The sequence below is a fragment of the Anoplopoma fimbria genome, chromosome 23 (assembly GCF_027596085.1).
Source record: "Anoplopoma fimbria isolate UVic2021 breed Golden Eagle Sablefish chromosome 23, Afim_UVic_2022, whole genome shotgun sequence".
In the NCBI taxonomy this organism is placed as follows: Eukaryota; Metazoa; Chordata; class Actinopteri; order Perciformes; family Anoplopomatidae; genus Anoplopoma; species Anoplopoma fimbria.
In genome coordinates this window covers 17644430-17663283 of record NC_072471.1, presented here as the reverse complement: position 1 = coordinate 17663283, position 18854 = coordinate 17644430, and the positions used below count along the sequence as shown (strand labels likewise).

Sequence of the window (18854 nt, the reverse complement as noted above, 5' to 3'; positions counted from 1 at the left end):
TTTGATTTCTAAAAAGTGTGTTCCGAAAAATAAAGTTTTAGAACCCCTGGTGTTTTAAAACATTCCATTGGGCAGTGTTGCAAATTACTGAGTTGTTTTGGTTTTTATAAGATTTTCAGATCAATTTGATGAAACACTTGCATAAATATATGGTATTACCTTTGCTGGATGATCCAAAAACAGACATTTCTGATCTTTCATCCATAAACTATTTTTCAAGAAATTTGCAGGAAATGCATTATATTTTCTAGGGATGTCACGATTCAAGAAATGTTGTAACTGATACCAGTGGAATTCCCAAGTTCTCAATACCTGTTGGATACCAGAAATAATTCAAATTTCGGTGTAAACCATTAAAACTTCTAAATGTTGTCCTTTAACTTTGTTGCTGTCATCTATAGTAGTTATTTCCAGAAAACACACAATTTGGATAATTAGGAAAAGATGATTGTTTTTATTTAAATATTTGCTTTAATAAAAAGAACTCTGGGCATTAGCTTTAAACCATTAAAACTTCTAAATGTTGTCCTTTAACTTTGTTGCTGTCATCTATAGTGGTTATTTCCAGAAAACACACAATTTGGATAATTAGGAAAAGATGATTGTTTTTATTTAAATATTTGCTTTAATAAAAAGAACTCTGGGCATTAGTTTTCTAAGCTGCTTAGAGCTGGTGTTAGGAAGTAATACAGCTACCAATGTTTTTTCTCCTTCAAACAACTGGATTTATTAAAGTTCCTCACCAAAATCTGCATTTTACAAGATTACATTTAAACACATCATGATAACGTCACAATTAACCTTTGCCCAATTCTCATTTTTGCTGAATAGAGCTGAACCAATCATAGTGTAACTCAAAGGAGCCTCTGTTAACATTAGCTGTTAGCTCCGGTATTTAGCCAAGCAGGACTGTGCTGACCATTGGCTGCTAACAGCTAACGTAACTAGCTCTCCTTATCCTTGTGATTTTTAACACAGATTTGTTGTTCATATTGTAGCGGTATTCCGATATTGTGGGAATACGCATAACGCCACGTTTTCAAAATTGGTGCCAATATATCTCTTATTGTGACATCCCATTTATGTAATATTGATGTATGTAGTGTTTCCTTTGCTAATGTCAGAAGGATTTATTACATTTTTATACAATGTAACGCAAGCTTTATTAAGCTCATATTAAACCCATATTTAATAAGTGAGATGATTGTTTAAAGCACCATCTAGAAAACAACGTGATAACAATATGTATCTTGACTGATGTGATTATTTTATCCATATCAACCACCCTAAAGGTAAATGTAGGCAAAATGTAGTTCTAAGAAATTATGTTTTGTCTAATCCCGTCCCTTTTGCTGGAGAATAAATGTTTTTAACAAGTGTTTATAGCCATTAGGATGGGGAGTGAGCCTTAATTCAAAGGTGTGTGTGTGTGTGTGTGTGTGCGCATACATACTGAGAGAGTAAGGTATTAGCTGACTGTAAATGTGTCATCCTAGTTGTTATCACTTCAGTTTGAGGCATCATAACAGAACACCAAACAGTGACAATAAATTGATAAGTCCCTTCACACCTTGCTGTTTCATTATCTTTATACAATGTGCTGTTGGCCTGTTAACTAGTCACTTTATTCACTTGGCTATCTGTGAAACTTCTCCGCTGTGACACTGGATTAAAGTTAGCCGTGGAGTGTATTACACCATCTTTTGTTACTTGCTGCTCTGTTGACAGCCTCCTATTGAGATGCAACCAACTCTGAACAAACTGTGCTATTCGCTGCTGTTAAGGCTAATGCAGTCAGTCACCACGTGAATGTACGCAATAAAATATTCAAAGCTGTTGAGCAGAAATTGTAGAGCACACAGCTCTTGAATTGTTACGTATGTGAGAAAACAAACAGGTTGGCCCGCCGCAGAGGAAATGCCCTACACCTACACAAACAAACCCATCATTCATCGTCAGACGCCCCTCACCATTACGCGTCCATTTTGTCTTTTTCTCACCTCGCTGGTCAACCAGGTCTTGAGGTCTTGAGTGTCCAGCCAGAAGCAGTCTGGCCCTCCTTGGTTGATGGACCAGCAGTAATGGAACCCCAGGGGGTCCCAGAGGCCACCAGGCCAGTCTGCTCTTCTCACCTGCTATCTGACTCTCCCTGACTGACAGTCCACATGCAGGTGTTAAAGCGTCCCGCAGCTTAATTAACCTCTTCCTGTTCCCAGGAGGACCTCCAGCCGTGTCTATTGTGACTTTACAATAGAGCTACAGGGGCAATGAGCATAATTGGCCTGTAGAAGGAGTAGGAATGGGGTGGCCGTAAAGTGCTCTACTTGTCTCATATTGGCACCCCAGACAAGGGCGTGTACTACAGCACAAAGGAGAGAAAATATGTGTGTTACTGCATGGGACCCCAAGAATGTGAGAAATGTTTGCACACAATCATATTCTGAGATAATTTTGTACGTAGTTTGGAAGAGAGCTCAACAGCCTTTAGTGCACCTGTAGAACAGAGAAATGTATGCTCCTCCTGTCTTAGCTTGAGTTTCCAAGATCTCCCTATTTTAAAAAGAATTCCTTAAGTCCTGGCTGTGTCCTCGGACCTCCTATCTTATCTTAACTTTGAGATCCTAACTTTAAATGTGCCTGTGTCTATGTTTAGTATGGACACTCAGTTGCCTGCATCTTTGATCAGAATGTACCGGAAGGATTCTCGAGATGGACCAACCATAATATAAACAGCTCTCGCGTGTCGCTAGCTAGCGTGCCAAAAAAACCATACAGCTGTTCAATTTTGGCTACGAGGAATGTGATGCATTAACCCTGGAGGCTAAGGAAGGAAAACCCCAGTTTTAATTAGCATTTGTCATTTATTTATTGCATTGTCATTTAATGCACCAATCTAACGGTTTGATTAGCCTCTCAATTGTTATATATTTATGGTGTTCATGTTGTTCCCCATCTTCATTCTCATTGACATACAGATCTAACAGCCGCTGCCATTTTTGGCATTTATTTTGAATTTAGGACAGGGTTTATGCCATCCTAACTTAGGAGTTTTAACTTGGGAGGTCCCTAAATTTGGACGGTTCTGTATGAACACAATTCCTATCCTAAGATGAGATAGGATTGTTTTTCCCTAAATGCAGTTAGGAAACATGTTTCTGTCATACTTAAAATCCTACATGTAATCCTAAACTAAATTAAGAAAGAGGAGTATAAAATAAAATAAAAACGTGGTATTGAGTGTTTGTTCCAGACTCGTACTCCTTGTGTAAGCGTCTGTGGTTGTCGGGACACCTCATCCTCTGCATCATAAGAATGTTTAACACACACATCAACAAGTTTCAATGAATCATGTCGACTATTCCAGCTAACATCCTGCCTGTTCATCTCTCCACAGAAGCGGAAACGCAGGGAGAAGGATGACGGCGACGCAGTCAGCCTCTGCAGCTTCGACTTTAAGGTAAGAACACATCGCTGGAACACTCTGCTTCACTTCAGTTGAGCCTGTGCCTCTACGCTCATATTCAAAGCATTTTAGAAAACACCTGTGGTTGGATTTAGTTTCAGTAAGACCCATTCTGATAGAAAGTTGTTGATCTTCATTGTAGGGGATAATAAAATCCCATTGGGAAATTGAGGCCTATTTACTTGTTAAGAAAGTGATCATTTTCTTGTTTAGCTAGGGGGCCTTTTGTGTTGCCTCATAGACTCCTGGATGTTCACTGATTCTAAAAGCCCACTTTTAGAATCAGTGAATGGGCTTTAATTTTTTTTTGTCATTAAGTCACAGTCCATTCATAGGTTCAGTCATAAACCATTCATTGAATGACAAATAAGTCAAGAATGAATAATGTGCAATTGGGACTTGAAACTCCATCCAATAAAGGCATCCATCAGAAATGATAGTAAAACAGTTGCTTTGCTGAAAAGGGAGACCAGAAAAGAAAAGCGAGATGTTATCAAGTTGGCCAGTCTTCTTGTAGTAGTTTGAAAACAAAAGGGTTGTATTTATTTGCTACACTTAACAAAGAGGTATTTTATAAAAACCTCATTGTTGTTATTTTACTCTATTGGCATGGTTCCAGGCCCCACTAGTGTGGAAAGCACTGAATTAGAAAACACTTGACTTGACTCACTTTGAGTACCAGGTCCTTTTCTTTATTTCGTTGTCCACAGCAGATAGTAACCCCTCAGTTGAAGCTGATGCTCAGCTTTCCGTAGCGACGCCACGTGAAACTGCCATGACATCATCTTCAACGCCACACTTGCTATTGACTGTAGTTTGGCTGTTTTTTTAAAACAGCGGTTTTGTCCTGTGTCATGCTAGTGACAATTCTATCCAACCAATCAGTGGTCAGCAGTGTTTAACTCCAGCTTCTAGTATCGGCTCAGCTTGCTTAGAACCTCAACCGAGGTTTTATCAGAAAAATGACCAGGTACTTTCCACAACTTTTGCCAATAGTAAACGAAAGAAAAGCAAGCTGGTCTAGTAGAGCCATGCTGAGACAGAACAGAAAAAGATACCGCACTGTTATTGGTATTTTTAATGACCTTTACTCATTCCCCTTTTTTATCATTATCAATACAATCTAATAAAATACAATAAGAGCAAGAAAATGTATTTTAATGTCAATCTATAGATGGGATCACAGTTCACCAGTTCACCAGAGCCTGTGTTTGTCACACCCGAAACAACACATTTAACACACACATTTATGAGCCACGATCAAATCACTGTTTTATACATCTTGGTAAATTATCTGTTTGGCTTTTATTGAGCCACAGTGTGAGAGAACGTGCAGAGCAGAAGGTAGTTTTGAAGGTGTTTAAAACCAAAACAATGCTACAAAGACTCCAGACGTATTATATTTCATGGCAAGCTTTTGAACATTCCAATCCAGCCATCCAGAACATTCTGCAGCATCATCTGTGCCAGACGTCTGTGATTCACTGCAGTGGGCTTCGACTGCAAGCCTTGGATTTTGCATTATTATTATTTTTGCAGCAACACAATGTGCATTGTACTGTGTAAGCAAACAGGTTTAGTATTAATGTAGCATTAATGTAGCAACATATCACTATTGTCTGTTTAAAGATAAAGTGGAGTAATGTCTACCTGAGCAGAGAATGAAGTCACTCTCACTCTGTGTGTGTTGTTTTCAGAGCTTTGCTTACATAGCGGGGCGGTTGGGCATGTTGGTGCATGTGAGTTTGGCCTACTAGTCACAGCTAAGCTAAGCTAGCTACTAACAATGCTGTCAAACAGATAGGATGGTAGCAGAAGCTTAGCCCCCTGCCCTCCGGTTCCCCCTTAGGTAAAAACTGTTAGCTCTGTCATTACTGTTGCTGTTGTTTGGGCTGTTAGCGCCGCAAGCATTTTTTAGCGGCTAGCCACCGGCTCAGCCTTCACAGTGTTGAGAGCAATGTGGAGGCCGCAGATATGTTCTGAATTCCATATTGAGAACCTTCAAGGATAACAAACCAGTTTGACACTTGAAAACACTGTCACAAAGAGCTTACAAGAGGCCGTCTAACAAGATCTCAGCACAGACGAGATTGGATCATTTCTGCCAGATCCAGGGTCAGATTTACTGCATTACATTGTTAACCGTAATACACAATGTCGACTGAAAGATGAGGAAGAAGAGGTTTGGTGTGACCGGAAGTCGCTCCAGAATGTTGCTCACACAGGGTTCTAGGCGTGAATAGTGAAATATAAATTCCACTGCAGCAGTTCTCATGTTACTCTTGTTTGATGTGTTGTTAAGACAGAAATGCCATCGCCCATATCTGATTTCTGGCCTTATCAGTGCCTCATCGGTTTATTCAGAGTGTACCGTCAAAATGACTAGTCTCTATCACAGAAAGGCTTCTAGATAAAGCCTGTGTTTGTTTGGTGTAAAAACGATGAGGTCTACCTCTGCATCTGGAACATGCGTTGGCGGAACTGAAAGGCGGGACCGGCTGGTTTAGAAAACACACCTCGTTTGGCATGTGAGTGTTAAAACGAGCATGACGATCAATCCGTGCTATTCCAACTAGGGATGATCACATCACAAGTGAACACCATTTAGCTTCAGGCGAATTTCCCTATTCTACCAGCCATGCAGGTTGTCTGAGTGTACAAAAGTGTCACAACGTGTCCTAGCTTCATTTCTGATCTGAGTTCTCGCTCTCTCATTTGACATATTTGTGTTTAAATCTCCTGTCGTGCTTATAGCAGCCTAAATGAATCAAGCATCACCCTGTCTCCACACAGGCTGTTTTTGTCCTGCCGCCCACATGAGAGGGATTAGCAGAGGACGCACAGCCTGGACTTCTGGAACCAGTTGGATCAGTGGCTCTGACTTAACTAAACAAAGCTCCAACAGTGTTGTTGAGAGTCCCGGGGGCCACTCCTAGATTCATATCACAGTGTTCTGCTCTGAATCTCTTTTCTTTCCCAATTGAGCCGCTTGTACCACAGTGGAATCCCTCCACACCGAGGCTGTTACAGCAGAGATCCCTGCTTAACCATTTGGCTGCTTGTGTACTGCTGCTCTTTGTCTCCGACTCCAAATGGAGTTGTTTAGTAAACGTCAGAGTTGCAAGGAATGGTCTTTGAAAGTAGTTCTCTTGGGGTAACTCAGTTTCATTTGTAGTGTTTAATAAGATTTGCTATTATTGGGGTTCCAACAAACAACTACTTTCATTATTTATAAGTCTATCGGTTATTTCCCAATTTCTCAAAACCCAAGTTGACGTCTTCAAATGTCATTTTGTCTGGGTCAGAAGATGTCAGTAGATGCCAGTAATTTGCATCAACTCCCCAAGGCGTATATCAACATGTCGCCCATCTCTACAATGGACCTGTCACACCTATCACTCTGCATAACTGGGTCTTTTCACCCAAAAAAAGAATCACGTCACGATCATTTCACAGTAAATGATTCAGCCGTGCTGTAGCTTGAGCATGAATTTCCTGAAGATCTCTGGGATAGTTAACCAAAGCTTTTTCCACTTTAATTCCATGCTAAATGCTGCATGTTTCAGCTAAAGGATGGTTTGTTCCATGAAAAATAAGATATGCATACGATCTATGACGCTGTACTGTCGCCCCTTTTGCTCCGACTACACACGATTGTTCACATGTGTATCTGCCTTCACATTCACTTGGCAAACGTTATTTTTTTTTGTTTACGTCTGTCAGCCGAGGCTCTGCCGGTATCACTGGGAGTCTTGGTTACCTCGCTGTGTTTTGTAGCAACCAGCGCTGCTCTGGGTGTGTTAACACTGACATAAAGACCCAGTGTGTTGAGTAACCGTAGCATGTCAGTCTGGTTTTCATTGTTTCTACAGGCAGTTGTGTGATTAGATCACCGTCTACATCTTCAGTCTCTTCATCTTTATTTAATTGTAGTCCCAGAGGAGTGGAGGTATTTATAGTTCTTTGCCCTCAGAACAGAAAGTTCCCGGATAATATGAGTGAGGATCTCTCAATCCCGCCCTAACTGGGGGTCTGATTTAGAACCAAGCGTATTGCTAAACCCTCTGGGGTGGTGGTTTTGAACTTTACAGGCAAAGGAAGTTTATTAGGGATTCCATGTTAGAGAAACATTAATACTGCAAATGTTTCCATTATACGAAAATGTTCCTCTTGCAGATTAAAGCTTGTACAAGCAAGCTTTCACCAATTCTAATGTTTAAAATGTTCATTGGATAAATAAATTAACATCCAGCAGAATGGTTTTCATACAGCATGTGAGCGAATAGGAGTCCCAACTTAGTGTCAGGTTAGGGTTTGTAATAGTAAGAGATTTTCACGGTACGACAATCATCTCAGAATATCACAGTTTCATTGTATTACATTGTAATTATAAACCCTATTAAAAAAATAGCATGTTACTATAATACGTGATACCTGGAGCATGTTGGTTTACATGTTAGCAGCACTATAGCATGTTAAACTAACTTCTAAACAACACAAATAAAACAAACAAATAACATCAGCTTTTGAACTTTTCTTTTCATCATAGTAGGGATGCAATGAGAATTTCAACAAATATAACAACAACAAACTATTTCAAATATATTACCTATAGCTTTGGGGCTCAAAAATAAGAGTCAAAATCTGCCACTGATGCAGCCTGTGATAGAGCAGTAAACACTCCTTCCTGCAATAACACCACGACTGGAAAAACACCTTGCGAGATAAGCGTTTTATTTTCTCTTTCTGTAACAGCCTGTCATGCCTGAATAAAAGTCCCTGACATTCCCACATTCATTTTGACTCGGCAATAGAAGGAGAGTGGCATCAATCAAGTGGCAGGTCTGAGAGGTCAGCTGCTGCAGGAAAAAGTGTCTGTTGCTGACCTGCATCAGCAGAGGGCAGCAGCAGCGCCACTGTCCTCCTGTTGGTTTGAAGTCAGTCAGCACTCTGCAGTGTTTCTCTGCACAGAGCTGCCTGCTTAATGCCCCCCCGAAGCTGTAATTTTGGCCCTGTGCTGCTGATGCAGAGGTTTAGCTGAGCTCAGCCCCTCAGGCCTAGGGGCCCAGTCCGTCCCTGGCACGCCATAGGTTACACAGCGGTGAAACTGCGTTACTCAGACTGCCGTGTATGTGTGTGTGTGTGTTATGAGGCGTAAATCACGGCTGCACTGCAGCTGCAGCTCGGTGTGATGAGAGGGGGGGGGGCTACAAGGGCCGGGCAGGCCAAGCCACGTCGTGTCCCGTTTTTATAGAGGCGGGACCAGACGTACAGCTGATTCAGCCCGAGGTCTCCCCATGCAGTGAGTAACAGCAGGGCTTCACACGCTGTCTGTCTACTGAAGGCACGCACAGACTACACACAGATTTGCTTTTTTATTAGATCCTCTCTGACTCCTCAGTCTGCATAGTTTTTCGCTATGCTGTCTTATCCCTCACTTGAACCCCTTTCTTTTTTTATTCTGAGACTGAAGTCACTTGACTCATGATCCCGGTCCCACTTTGTTTTGGTGGTGCACGGGGGTGATGTAACCCAGACTTGCTGTTCTGTGGCGTGATGAGCGCCTCCTGACCGCTCTGTCAACAAAGAGCAAGGCGTCAAAATCCAGACGCCTCAATCAGCATCTGTGTCTTGTCTCACACACACACACACACACACACACACACACACACACACACACACACACACACACACACACACACACACACACACACACACACACACACACACACACACACACACACACACACACACACACACACACACACACACACACACAGCATGAAGCCCCTGTCCAGGTTCACACCTGCGTGTTGACCCAGGAGGATGAAGTAGAGCCCCGAACAGGCTTGTCCATTTGTCCCAACACACACGCACACGCACACACACACACACATTTTGACACCCTGTTTTGCAGCACCTTCACATTAGCCGCTCCGTCAGATCTAACACCTCCACTTTTTGCCGTGCATTTGTGCACCAGCTGTATAGGGGGGCTAATGGCTTCAGGTGTGGTCGTCTTTTACTGAAACTAATCAACATGCTGCCCTTTACCCCCACCCTCAACATATGGGTAGCAGTTGCACCCCCCCCCCAGTGGTAATCAATAAACAGGTTTCAGTTCAAACATCTGTGTATCCCCCCCGCCATTGATATTCTAATTGATCACCTCCCTCAGTGCAGCTGATGAGCCTGATAACATCTCTGTTTGAAGAGCAGAAACCGCTTAGATAATCAGCTAACAAGTAATAATGACTTTGTAGTTTGTTAATTAGTCTGTCAAACAGAAGTAGCATTCAGCCTCAAACTGTCTGGTATCTGATACAGAACCTGGTAGAAGTCGTGACAAAATAATCCCTCTTTTTTTGTTTTTAGTATTTTCAATTTCATAGCAAAAAAAAGATGTTTGTTTTTGTGACCTGTTGCCTTTGGGAGAGTGTCTGTTCACTATTGCTACAGTGCAATGTAGCAATAGATAAATTGATTTAACGTAGTTTACCAAGGTTGCCGGTGCAATTCTAGGGTTTATGTCTCACCTTTTTTCACCCCTGATGAGTTTTCATGCCTGTTTCCAGATAAATTTAGTGTGCAAAATAAAGTATATTTTTTCAATATATTGATTGTATTTGATAGTAAAGCTGTTCAACTGCGGCATCAGTAGCTGATTATTTCACAACTCTCTTATGACCAAATGTGTGGAATCATTACCGCCAATGTTTCTGCCATGTGTTTATGTCGAGAGCAAATAAAGCTCGAACAGCTTCAGCTTTTTTACCCTCACATATGTAAATTTGCACAGAAACACAAGAATGATCTTTTCTGCTGGCTTTACTGCAGACCTTAACCTAGTTCCCTGAGACAAACTCATATTATTAGATAAACTTTGGTCTCTTTCCAACGTTCACCTGCCCTCATTGGAGTTGTTTGGAGTCAACTCCGTTTCGCAGAAAGCTTTACCCGTCATCTTAAAAACGTCTTACTACTGTTTTCACTCGAATCAACGGAGCCTGCGGGCAGCTTCTCCTCACTTCCAAGTAGACACAGTCCCGCCTCATCTGCAGCCATGTGGGCTTGCTCCTCCCCTGTCTGGCCTCCCGGGTATAAAGCCCTCCCTCCATCAGTGTGCTTCAGACCAAAGTTTAGAAGGAGTGTGTGAAGGGAAGCCTTCAGAGCTCATGGGGGAGGAAGAAGGTATATTACTTATTTAAGGTTTTTTATTTTATTCTACCCACACAACTCTCGAGCGCCATCAACTTTTCTTTTTTCTCTGATGTGGATTACTTGAAGCTGACTCGCCTGGATTAAAAGAAGGGGAAAAAAAGGATATTGTGTATTGTTGAAAGCTATGGTGGCTTACGATGAACTGGGTAGCTTGGTGCCTATCAAACGGACTCTACAAGTGATAGACTACCAGAACCAAGCCAACAAAGATTCAGAGGTGAGATGCAGGAAGTTAGCTGATGTTTCCCTACTTAGTTTAGCTGTTACCTGTGGGTTTCAGTGAATGTTTGTTTGTTTTTGAGACAAAGTCATGCCTTTTGTGTCAGATTGTGAGTGAATCAGCGCCTAACCCTGTTTTTATCTCACATGGGTGCACTGTGTGTGTGTGTGTGTGCGTGTGCTTTCAAAAGCATTGTGCCTGTAAAATGAGACTTTGGACTTTGAATGTTTGAGATACTGCCTAACCTAGAAAAGTTAATCATTGGATCACACTGCACCTAGGAAGTTGTTAATAGCGGACAGACCCCCCTCAGTGTTGTGTATTCCCCGTATGTCCTTTAATCTGCATCCCAGCACGGCAGGTAGCTCAGCCCCAGTGGGGATATGGGGAGAGTTTAGGACACTCTCTTTCACATACAGTGAAGCAGCAGCAGCGGGGGGGGAGGGGGGTAAAACCCTCAGTCAACAACCCTGTCTAGAGTTACTTTGCTTTTGAACTGCAACCAGGTTATCTTTGATGCAAATGCAGCCCGGGAGCATTCCTTCAGCCGCAGCAGACACAATTAAAGGGTGTTGAAACCCAGGTGTGCTCTCTGTACTTATAAAAGTCACCACTTCAGCCCCTTCCTTCCCCTTTTGAGGCTTGCACGGTTCTCTTTCGGGAGAGATTTTGGGGAAGATGTGGTTCCATTGACAGTAAACCACCACGATAAAGCAGAAGTCCTGGCGGGGCGATTCATTCTGTTCTCGCAGAACTGCAAACGCGAGACAGCCCTCTTAGCTTTAACGCACCATGCTGACTTGTCGATGACCTCGACCCCTTTCATTCCGCGGCCTGACTGTTAAGCTCAAGCTGCGCTGTAAAACCCAGGGACACATCTGGGGTATGAGCTCACAGCACACACAAGGTCACATCAAAGGGAGAGCGCAGGAAACTCTTTTGGGATCCCTGGAAAAAAGCTCCTGATGTTTACAAGGCTGTAATCTTAGGTTAGGAGTTTAAGGAGCACATGTACAATATGTATGTCTGGAGGGCCGTCGTTCCACTGATAATAGCTATCCATAGCAGCAGCACAAACCCCGGATCCGTCTGGTTTCCTGAAGTGAGCCAGAGTTGCCGTCAAACTGCCAGGAATAGCAACTTTCCCTGTCCGTCTGCACTTTCTCACTTCACAGCTGATGAACAAAGAGGAGGACTAGTGGCCTTTTGTTGTTCTGGGGATGGTTCCAAAAAGACAGGAAGGGCAGAATGGCCAACATGCGTTTCCAATATTGACTTAAGAGACCCCCGCCCAACTGTAATTGTAGTTTTGTTTTTTTACGTTGTCTGCTGATTTTGAAAAGGTCACAAACTAGATTCGTCCAAGCCTTGTCCCCTTTGCTTGTAGAGCACATTCGAAGCAGTCGACATGTCTTTGCTGGCCTCTGCCACTAGAGGGCTTTGTAAGTTCTCAAGGCTGTCTGGCTGCTTTGGTCCAACGCGGAGACCCAGAGCAGACTGTGAGTCGACCACAGCCGCGGCAACAGACAGAGTGGATCTGTTCCACAGCTGTGTCCGCAGAGCGCTCAGCCTCAGTGGCTGCTCTGTTTCCCAGATTCGCTGAGCCAAGGCAAAATCCCATTTGGCCTTAGTCAGGAGAAAAACACACACAAGGCTTTGCTCAATTTCAGAGTGCAAGCCCTCATTAGTTTGAAGTTTCTCAAAATGCAAAAATATTTTTGCGGGGAGTGCAAACGTTCAGAGATGCTAATTATGACTGTCTCATCTTCTGAAGAGGTTCTGTTGGCTGAAATCATTACCTCAGATCTCAAGGTCTTTGATTCCTGCAGCATGTTGTTGTTGGCATGACGCCAGGCAGCTCTCTTCTTTCTTCCAGCCTCGGGGCTGGTGAGGGGGAGTTTCACCTAGCCCAGGTGTAGCTCTGCTCTCACGCAAGGCCTGTTGGAGAGCCTGTCTCGACTCGCAGCCGCTAAAACACTGCCGCGGCACCCCCTGTGACGCCGCACTGTGCAAACACAAGAGAGGGGTCAGATTTGATGTTTGTATACAACCACTCCTGCTACTTTTCCCCGACTGACACAACAGTCCCAACACAGAGCCACACGGGTCTCTGGGAAAGGCAGTTAAAGAGCTCCAGCAATCAGGAAGCGATTATCTCACGCTGTTTGATTGACCACATCCCCTCTCAAGTGGGGTTGTGGCGGATATCAGGCCAGATAGTAGCAGAGTGTGCGCAGGGAGGGGTGTTGAACAGCTGAGAGACGGGTCTCGTGCATTCCTGGCATTCCTCCAGATCCCCTTCCAGATCAGCGGCCAGAAAGGGCCTTTGTGCTCTGTGGGCTGGCCTGGCTCTGGGACTCTTCACATGATGGAGCCAACAGCTGTTGGAGCTGCTTCCTCCTCCTCAGTATCTCTGTCTGTCCGCTGGTACGCCAGTCTGTCTGGCTGCAGCCTGTCCTCGGCTCCAGTGACTCCCATTCCAGTCAATAATGAGGATTTATGAACAGACAAGATAAGTTTTATCACAAGGGAGTCTCAAGGGAGAGTCAGCACTTAACTGCTGAGGTCTGTGGAAATCTTGCATCTGCATTGCCAATTGATTCGCTCTGTGTTTCTGCACGCCGAATAAAAAGTTGACATGAGCTACGATGAAACTGCCTGACTAATCTCTCCTTCCGTTTCTCTCTTCCTTCTTCAGGAACCCAGCACAAAGCGTGTCCGTCCTCTCGGCAGGGTGACGTCGCTAGCCAGCCTCATCTCTCCGGTGAAGAATGGGGCCGTCCGGCGCTTCGGCCAAACCATCCAGGTAAGCTCGAGTGACATCCCACTATAAGGGAACTCAATGCGCACCTCTCTGCTGTTCTGCTTGTTGCACCGAACAACTGGGCTTCCGCTTGCAACATGTCTGACCCCTGGCGGCTTCCTCTTTTCCATCTCCAGGCCTCCTTCCGAGGCGATGGCAAGTCGCCGGGCGTGCCCCAGAAACCTTGCAGCAAGGCAGCGGCCCCCACGCCGCCAAAAAGGAGGAACAGCATGCTGTGGTCGGAGACGCTAGATGTTCACCAAAAGGGAACCTTCTCCACCAAAGAGATCAAGCGGCAAGAGGTGAGAATCAGCACTGAGTTATGAACATACAGTAGGAACAGCAAGCGCATTGTAGAGCATGGTTGGGACGCCTAGGGGCAAAGTGTATATGTGTATACATGGGTGAGCCAAGGTAGAAATCCAGACAGTGGAAATTCTACCTGTCTACCAGACGGGTTTAACACACCCATGTAGTATTCATGTCCGATAGTCTAAATGGGTCTAAAAGCCACCCCAGGCTCATTTCCCAGTCTCTGATAGCTCACATAGACCTGACAAGCCAACAAACCAGCCCTTTCCTGCCCTACATCCCCACTTGTGCTGAATATGTCAGACATCTTAGCCAACTGTCAGAAGCCATAAACTTTTTTAAACACAAAGAGCAATAAGTAGAGGGAGAGAGCAGACAGAGAGTTTTCAGAGTTGACCTCAGTCGTTTGGCAGCAGTGCAGGTTTACCATTTAGTGTAATTGCCATCGGTTGCGATAATGTAATGACATCCTGATTCATGTGTTTGCTAAAAAAAAACCTTGTGCCTCCCCTCCTCCTTCCTCAGGCCATATTTGAGCTGTCTCGTGGAGAACAGGACCTGATTGAGGACCTCCAGCTCGCACGCAAGGTTTGTACTTTTAAATCTCTGAGGCAGAGGGAGTGCATATTAAGCAAACAGATTAAATCAAAATCTGGCAGGCCTTCCACACAGCCACGCCAGGAACTATAATAAGACAGGAGTTGCTCCTCTGTCTTTTTCTTGTACCCTCACTGCTCTTCGCGAGCTATTGTTAGCAATCACCCTCCTACCTTCTTGGCCTGATGGGATGTTGTCATTTGACGTTTTGGCTCCACTCTTGTTCACAGGCGTACCACGACCCGATGCTGAAGCTCTCCATTATGTCAGAGGAGGAGCTCACTCACATCTTTGGCAACCTGGATGCCTACATCCCTCTGCACGAGGACCTCCTGGCGCAGCTCGCCAAAGCCACGGGGCCAGATGGGACCGTTGGCCAGATCGGACAGATTGTCGTAAACTGGGTAAGTGTCCCGACACCAAGTGCCTCGACCTCTTTTGATGCTGTCAACGTTCGGGTCTGTTTCCAGGAAGAAAGGCAGTATTAGTAAGTGTCCCTTCTCCCCTGCAGCTGCCTCGGCTTAACGCCTACAAGGACTACTGCAGCAACCAGCTGGCAGCCAAGGCGCTGCTGGACCAGAAGAAGCAGGACCGGCGGGTGCAGGACTTCTTGCAGCGCTGCCTTGAGTCACCTTTCAGCAGGAAGCTGGACCTGTGGAGCTTCCTGGACATCCCGCGCTCCCGCCTGGTCAAGTACCCACTGCTGCTCAAAGAGATACTGAGACACACTCCACCAGAGCATGCGGACGCCGCCAGACTGGAGGAAGCGGTGAGTCCAAGGCACAGATTTGTTCAAATGCAAGACATGGATCCTAAAAACGTAGCTGAGATTAATATTCCATGTGTTCTTTAGATCACCATCATCCAGGGTGTGCTGTCCGACATCAACATGAAGAAGGGAGAGTCTGAGTGCCAGTACTACATCGACAAGCTGGAGTATCTGGACGACAGGCAGAGAGACCCTCTCATCGAGCAGTGCAAGAGCCTGCTTTGTCACGGGGAGCTCCGCAACAAGAGTGGCACGGTGAGCACAACACGCACAGACATTGTTCTTTTGGCTGCCTCTTCAACTCATCAACACAAGCCTCACATCCCATATAAGGCAATTAGGCTTATAACCAGCTGCTTAGCCAACCCCTAAGAGGCCAATGATTTAAACATACCAGTATGTACTTTGATAACCTGGTTGTTGGTTATGTAAAATATGTGGTTTTAATGTTGTTGTTGTTTTTGTTTTTTCTCTCCAGAAGCTGCATGTGTTCTTGTTCACCGAGCTGCTGGTCTTGACCCGCCCCGTTACCAGGAACGAGCGCCAATGTTTCCAGGTTTACCGCCAGCCAATCCCAGTGCACGACCTTGTGTTGGAGGACCTGCAGGACGGAGATGTCAGAATGGGCGGCTCATTCAGGGGCGCTTTCAGCAACTCAGACAAAGGTGAGGCTTGTGGCAGAGTCAAAAAGTTTTTAGCGGTTAATGTAGGAATATACATCTTCTTCTCTCAAGTATTGCAGTTTGCTCATTTCTACTTTTCTCCATGTCTTTCCACAGCAAAGAACATTTTCCGTGTGCGCTCCCCAGACCCGAGCCAGGCGCAGTCCCACACGCTGCAGGTCAACGATGTCTTCCACAAGCAACAGTGGCTGAACTGCCTCCGCAGCGCCATTTCCGTCCACCGGCCCCTCAGCGAGCCCTCCACGCCCTCCCCTCCGGCGAGTGCCGCCCGCTCCAAGCGCCGCCCGTCCTCAGCCTCCGCCATCGTCCACATGGAGGAAGCGGATGAGAACTGCCTGCAGCCAGGCTCTCAGTCCGCCCCCACTTCACCATGCAACAGTACCAGCCCCAGCCCCGACACGACGTCCCCTTTGTCCCGCTCCTCTTCCTCATCTTTATCAACGACGAGCTCATCTTCGTCGTCGCCGCTCTCCTCGCCCACAACACACAAAACCAAAAAGGACAAGAAGTCTCTATGTTCTTTAGGGAAGAGAAAAGAGACTATGGTGTGAACTGAGGTGGAAGGAGGAAATGGACTCTTGTTCGGACTTTGTACATAAATGTTAAAAAACAACACGGATAAGCGTGGGACTTGTATTTATGTGTGTCTGCGTGCGTGCGTTTTATTACAGTGTTCTGTGTTACTGTCCTCTTTGGCAGCTATTTACCTTACCCTCCATCCAAGTGCACCGCACAGAGACACAGTATTCTGGAGAGACGTGCACAGCTTCCACCAGCTCTGAGGGAAGCGTAATGAAAAGCAATAACACATTTCACACATGAATCTGTGTGTTGTGAATGTGTTGATTTCTTGAATATAGAGGTCGTGCCCATCAATCCTGTTTACTATTAATTTGATATTTAAGCATTATTTTAGACCTTTTTTGGGGGGCTAATGAAAGTTTTACATTTTTGTATCCTAAAATTTATTGTAGTATTTTTTTAGGTATCATAATGCAGCACTGTTTTAAGCTTTTAGGTGAAGTTATTTGAAATTTTGAGGATTTTTAGCAGAGAATCCTCCCAAAGGATGAGATGTACAACACAAAGCTACAAATTTCTCTGTAAAAGTCTGATTTTTTTGATTAATCAGAAGACATGTCTTATTTTTATACATTCCTTTAATGACAGATGTTAGGACCTGGACACTTTTTTTTATTCACTGCAGGCATTAATTTAAATCCAGTAAGATATGAGACTTCAGTCTCTCTCTGAAAAAAACATCACTATGAGGTGAAGTGGTAGCAAATCATCTGATGTCAAAATCAGAGAAGAGATGAGGAGTTTTGTTTTTAAACAAAATTTTGAACTGAGCCATGTTGGTTTTTAAAAAGCTGACTTTTCGGAATGAAACGGATCACTTTTCAGTGTTGCATCGTGCATGGAGATTTAGTTGTGGACACTGTGCACCAGTAGAGGCAGCAGAAAACATTTACCTGTCCTGGGGGAAAGGACAATTAAACATGTAAAAGACTGGTTGATGGAAATAAGAGAAGTTTGTTGAAGGCTGAAGGGGAAAAGAGAAAAGATGGAAAAAGCTGTGTTTTGGAACTGAAATAGATTGTCAACGCAAGATGATAAACTCCATTAACTTCCTGTATAAGTTGATGTGATATCTTGCGTATTGATGGATGATAGATGGTAACAATCAAGTGAGTTTAATCGACAGGAACAAGTACGTAGGGGAAGGAAGATAAAGAAGGTTTTTGTATGTGTGAACAAGATGAGTAAAAGAGAAGAGAAGAAAAGAAAAGAGCAACTTGCTTGCTACGAACTGTATGTATTTAAAGAACAATAAAGATCTGTGTAAGATTTGCAACTGAACTTTTGGATTCATGTTTCAATGTTTTTTCACTCTGACTGAAGAAATGTGATTATTCACATTAACAATGTTGCCAGTCTGATGTCCGTATACTGAATATGAAGCTAGAGACATTAAGTGTCAGCCTTGCTTAGCGTAAAGAATGGAAGCGGAGAGAAATGGCTAGCCTTGCTCTGTTTAACGGAAACAAAATGAATGGTCAGCGCCTGGAATGCTTAATAATTTACAGGTATTAACTTGTTTGTTTAATCAATACAAAAACAGAAGTATAAAGACGAGATGTGGTATTACATGCGATCTCTGCTTGTTTATCCTTTTTGCACTTCAGATTTTGTACAGATTAATCAAACAAGTTAAAGTTAACATCGAAATTCGTGAGCTATAGATGTGCTGGTAGGCTGGCTGTTTTCACCCTGTTTATATTATGTTAAACTAAGCTAACCGACTTCCAGTTTTCATACTAAACTAGGCTTAGAGGCTGCCAGTTTTCATGCTAAACTTATCTAACAGGCTGCCAGTTAACCTGCTAAACTAAGTTAACCGGCTGCCAATTATCATGCTAAACTATGCTAATCGGCTGCCAGTTTCCATGTAAAACTAAGCTAACAGGCTGCTTGTTTCCATGTTAAACTAAGCTAACAGGCTGCTTGTTTACATGTTAAACTAAGCTAACCGGCTGCCTGTTTATATGCATAGGTGCAAACTCGTCACCTTTCGGTGAAATTCGCCGTTTCTGATCCAAAATAGGTCATTTGTGTGATTCGTGTAGATATGCAATAAAAAAAAATTGGGGGAGTGGGGGGGGTCCTCCTAGTAATCTGCGAACGCAAGCTGTCATGAATCTAATATTTTTTTCAAGCTTGTTCGTTTGGCCAACCCATGTCATCATGACAAATGTCATTTTTCGAGTCTTCGGGTCTGTTCG

At 44.0% G+C, this 18854-nt stretch overlaps 1 protein-coding gene across 2 annotated transcripts in view; it reads left to right on the top strand.

Moving 5' to 3' along the window:
• The window catches only part of net1 (neuroepithelial cell transforming 1), a 33077-nt gene extending 15152 nt beyond the window's left edge, over nucleotides 1–17925 (top strand). Inside the window, exons 3-11 of one of the 2 annotated variants that reach the window (XM_054624600.1) lie at nucleotides 3395–3457; nucleotides 13603–13710; nucleotides 13845–14009; nucleotides 14545–14607; nucleotides 14847–15020; nucleotides 15128–15385; nucleotides 15470–15640; nucleotides 15864–16050; nucleotides 16165–17925. In XM_054624600.1, the coding sequence (XP_054480575.1) occupies nucleotides 3395–3457; nucleotides 13603–13710; nucleotides 13845–14009; nucleotides 14545–14607; nucleotides 14847–15020; nucleotides 15128–15385; nucleotides 15470–15640; nucleotides 15864–16050; nucleotides 16165–16619 (1644 nt within the window). In that variant the 3' untranslated portion in view covers nucleotides 16620–17925. Of the gene's footprint in view, nucleotides 1–3394; nucleotides 3458–10611; nucleotides 10902–13602; nucleotides 13711–13844; nucleotides 14010–14544; nucleotides 14608–14846; nucleotides 15021–15127; nucleotides 15386–15469; nucleotides 15641–15863; nucleotides 16051–16164 lie in introns of those variants that run through there. The other variant, XM_054624599.1, reaches the window with a different exon arrangement.
• Nucleotides 17926–18854: the final 929 nt, after the last annotated feature.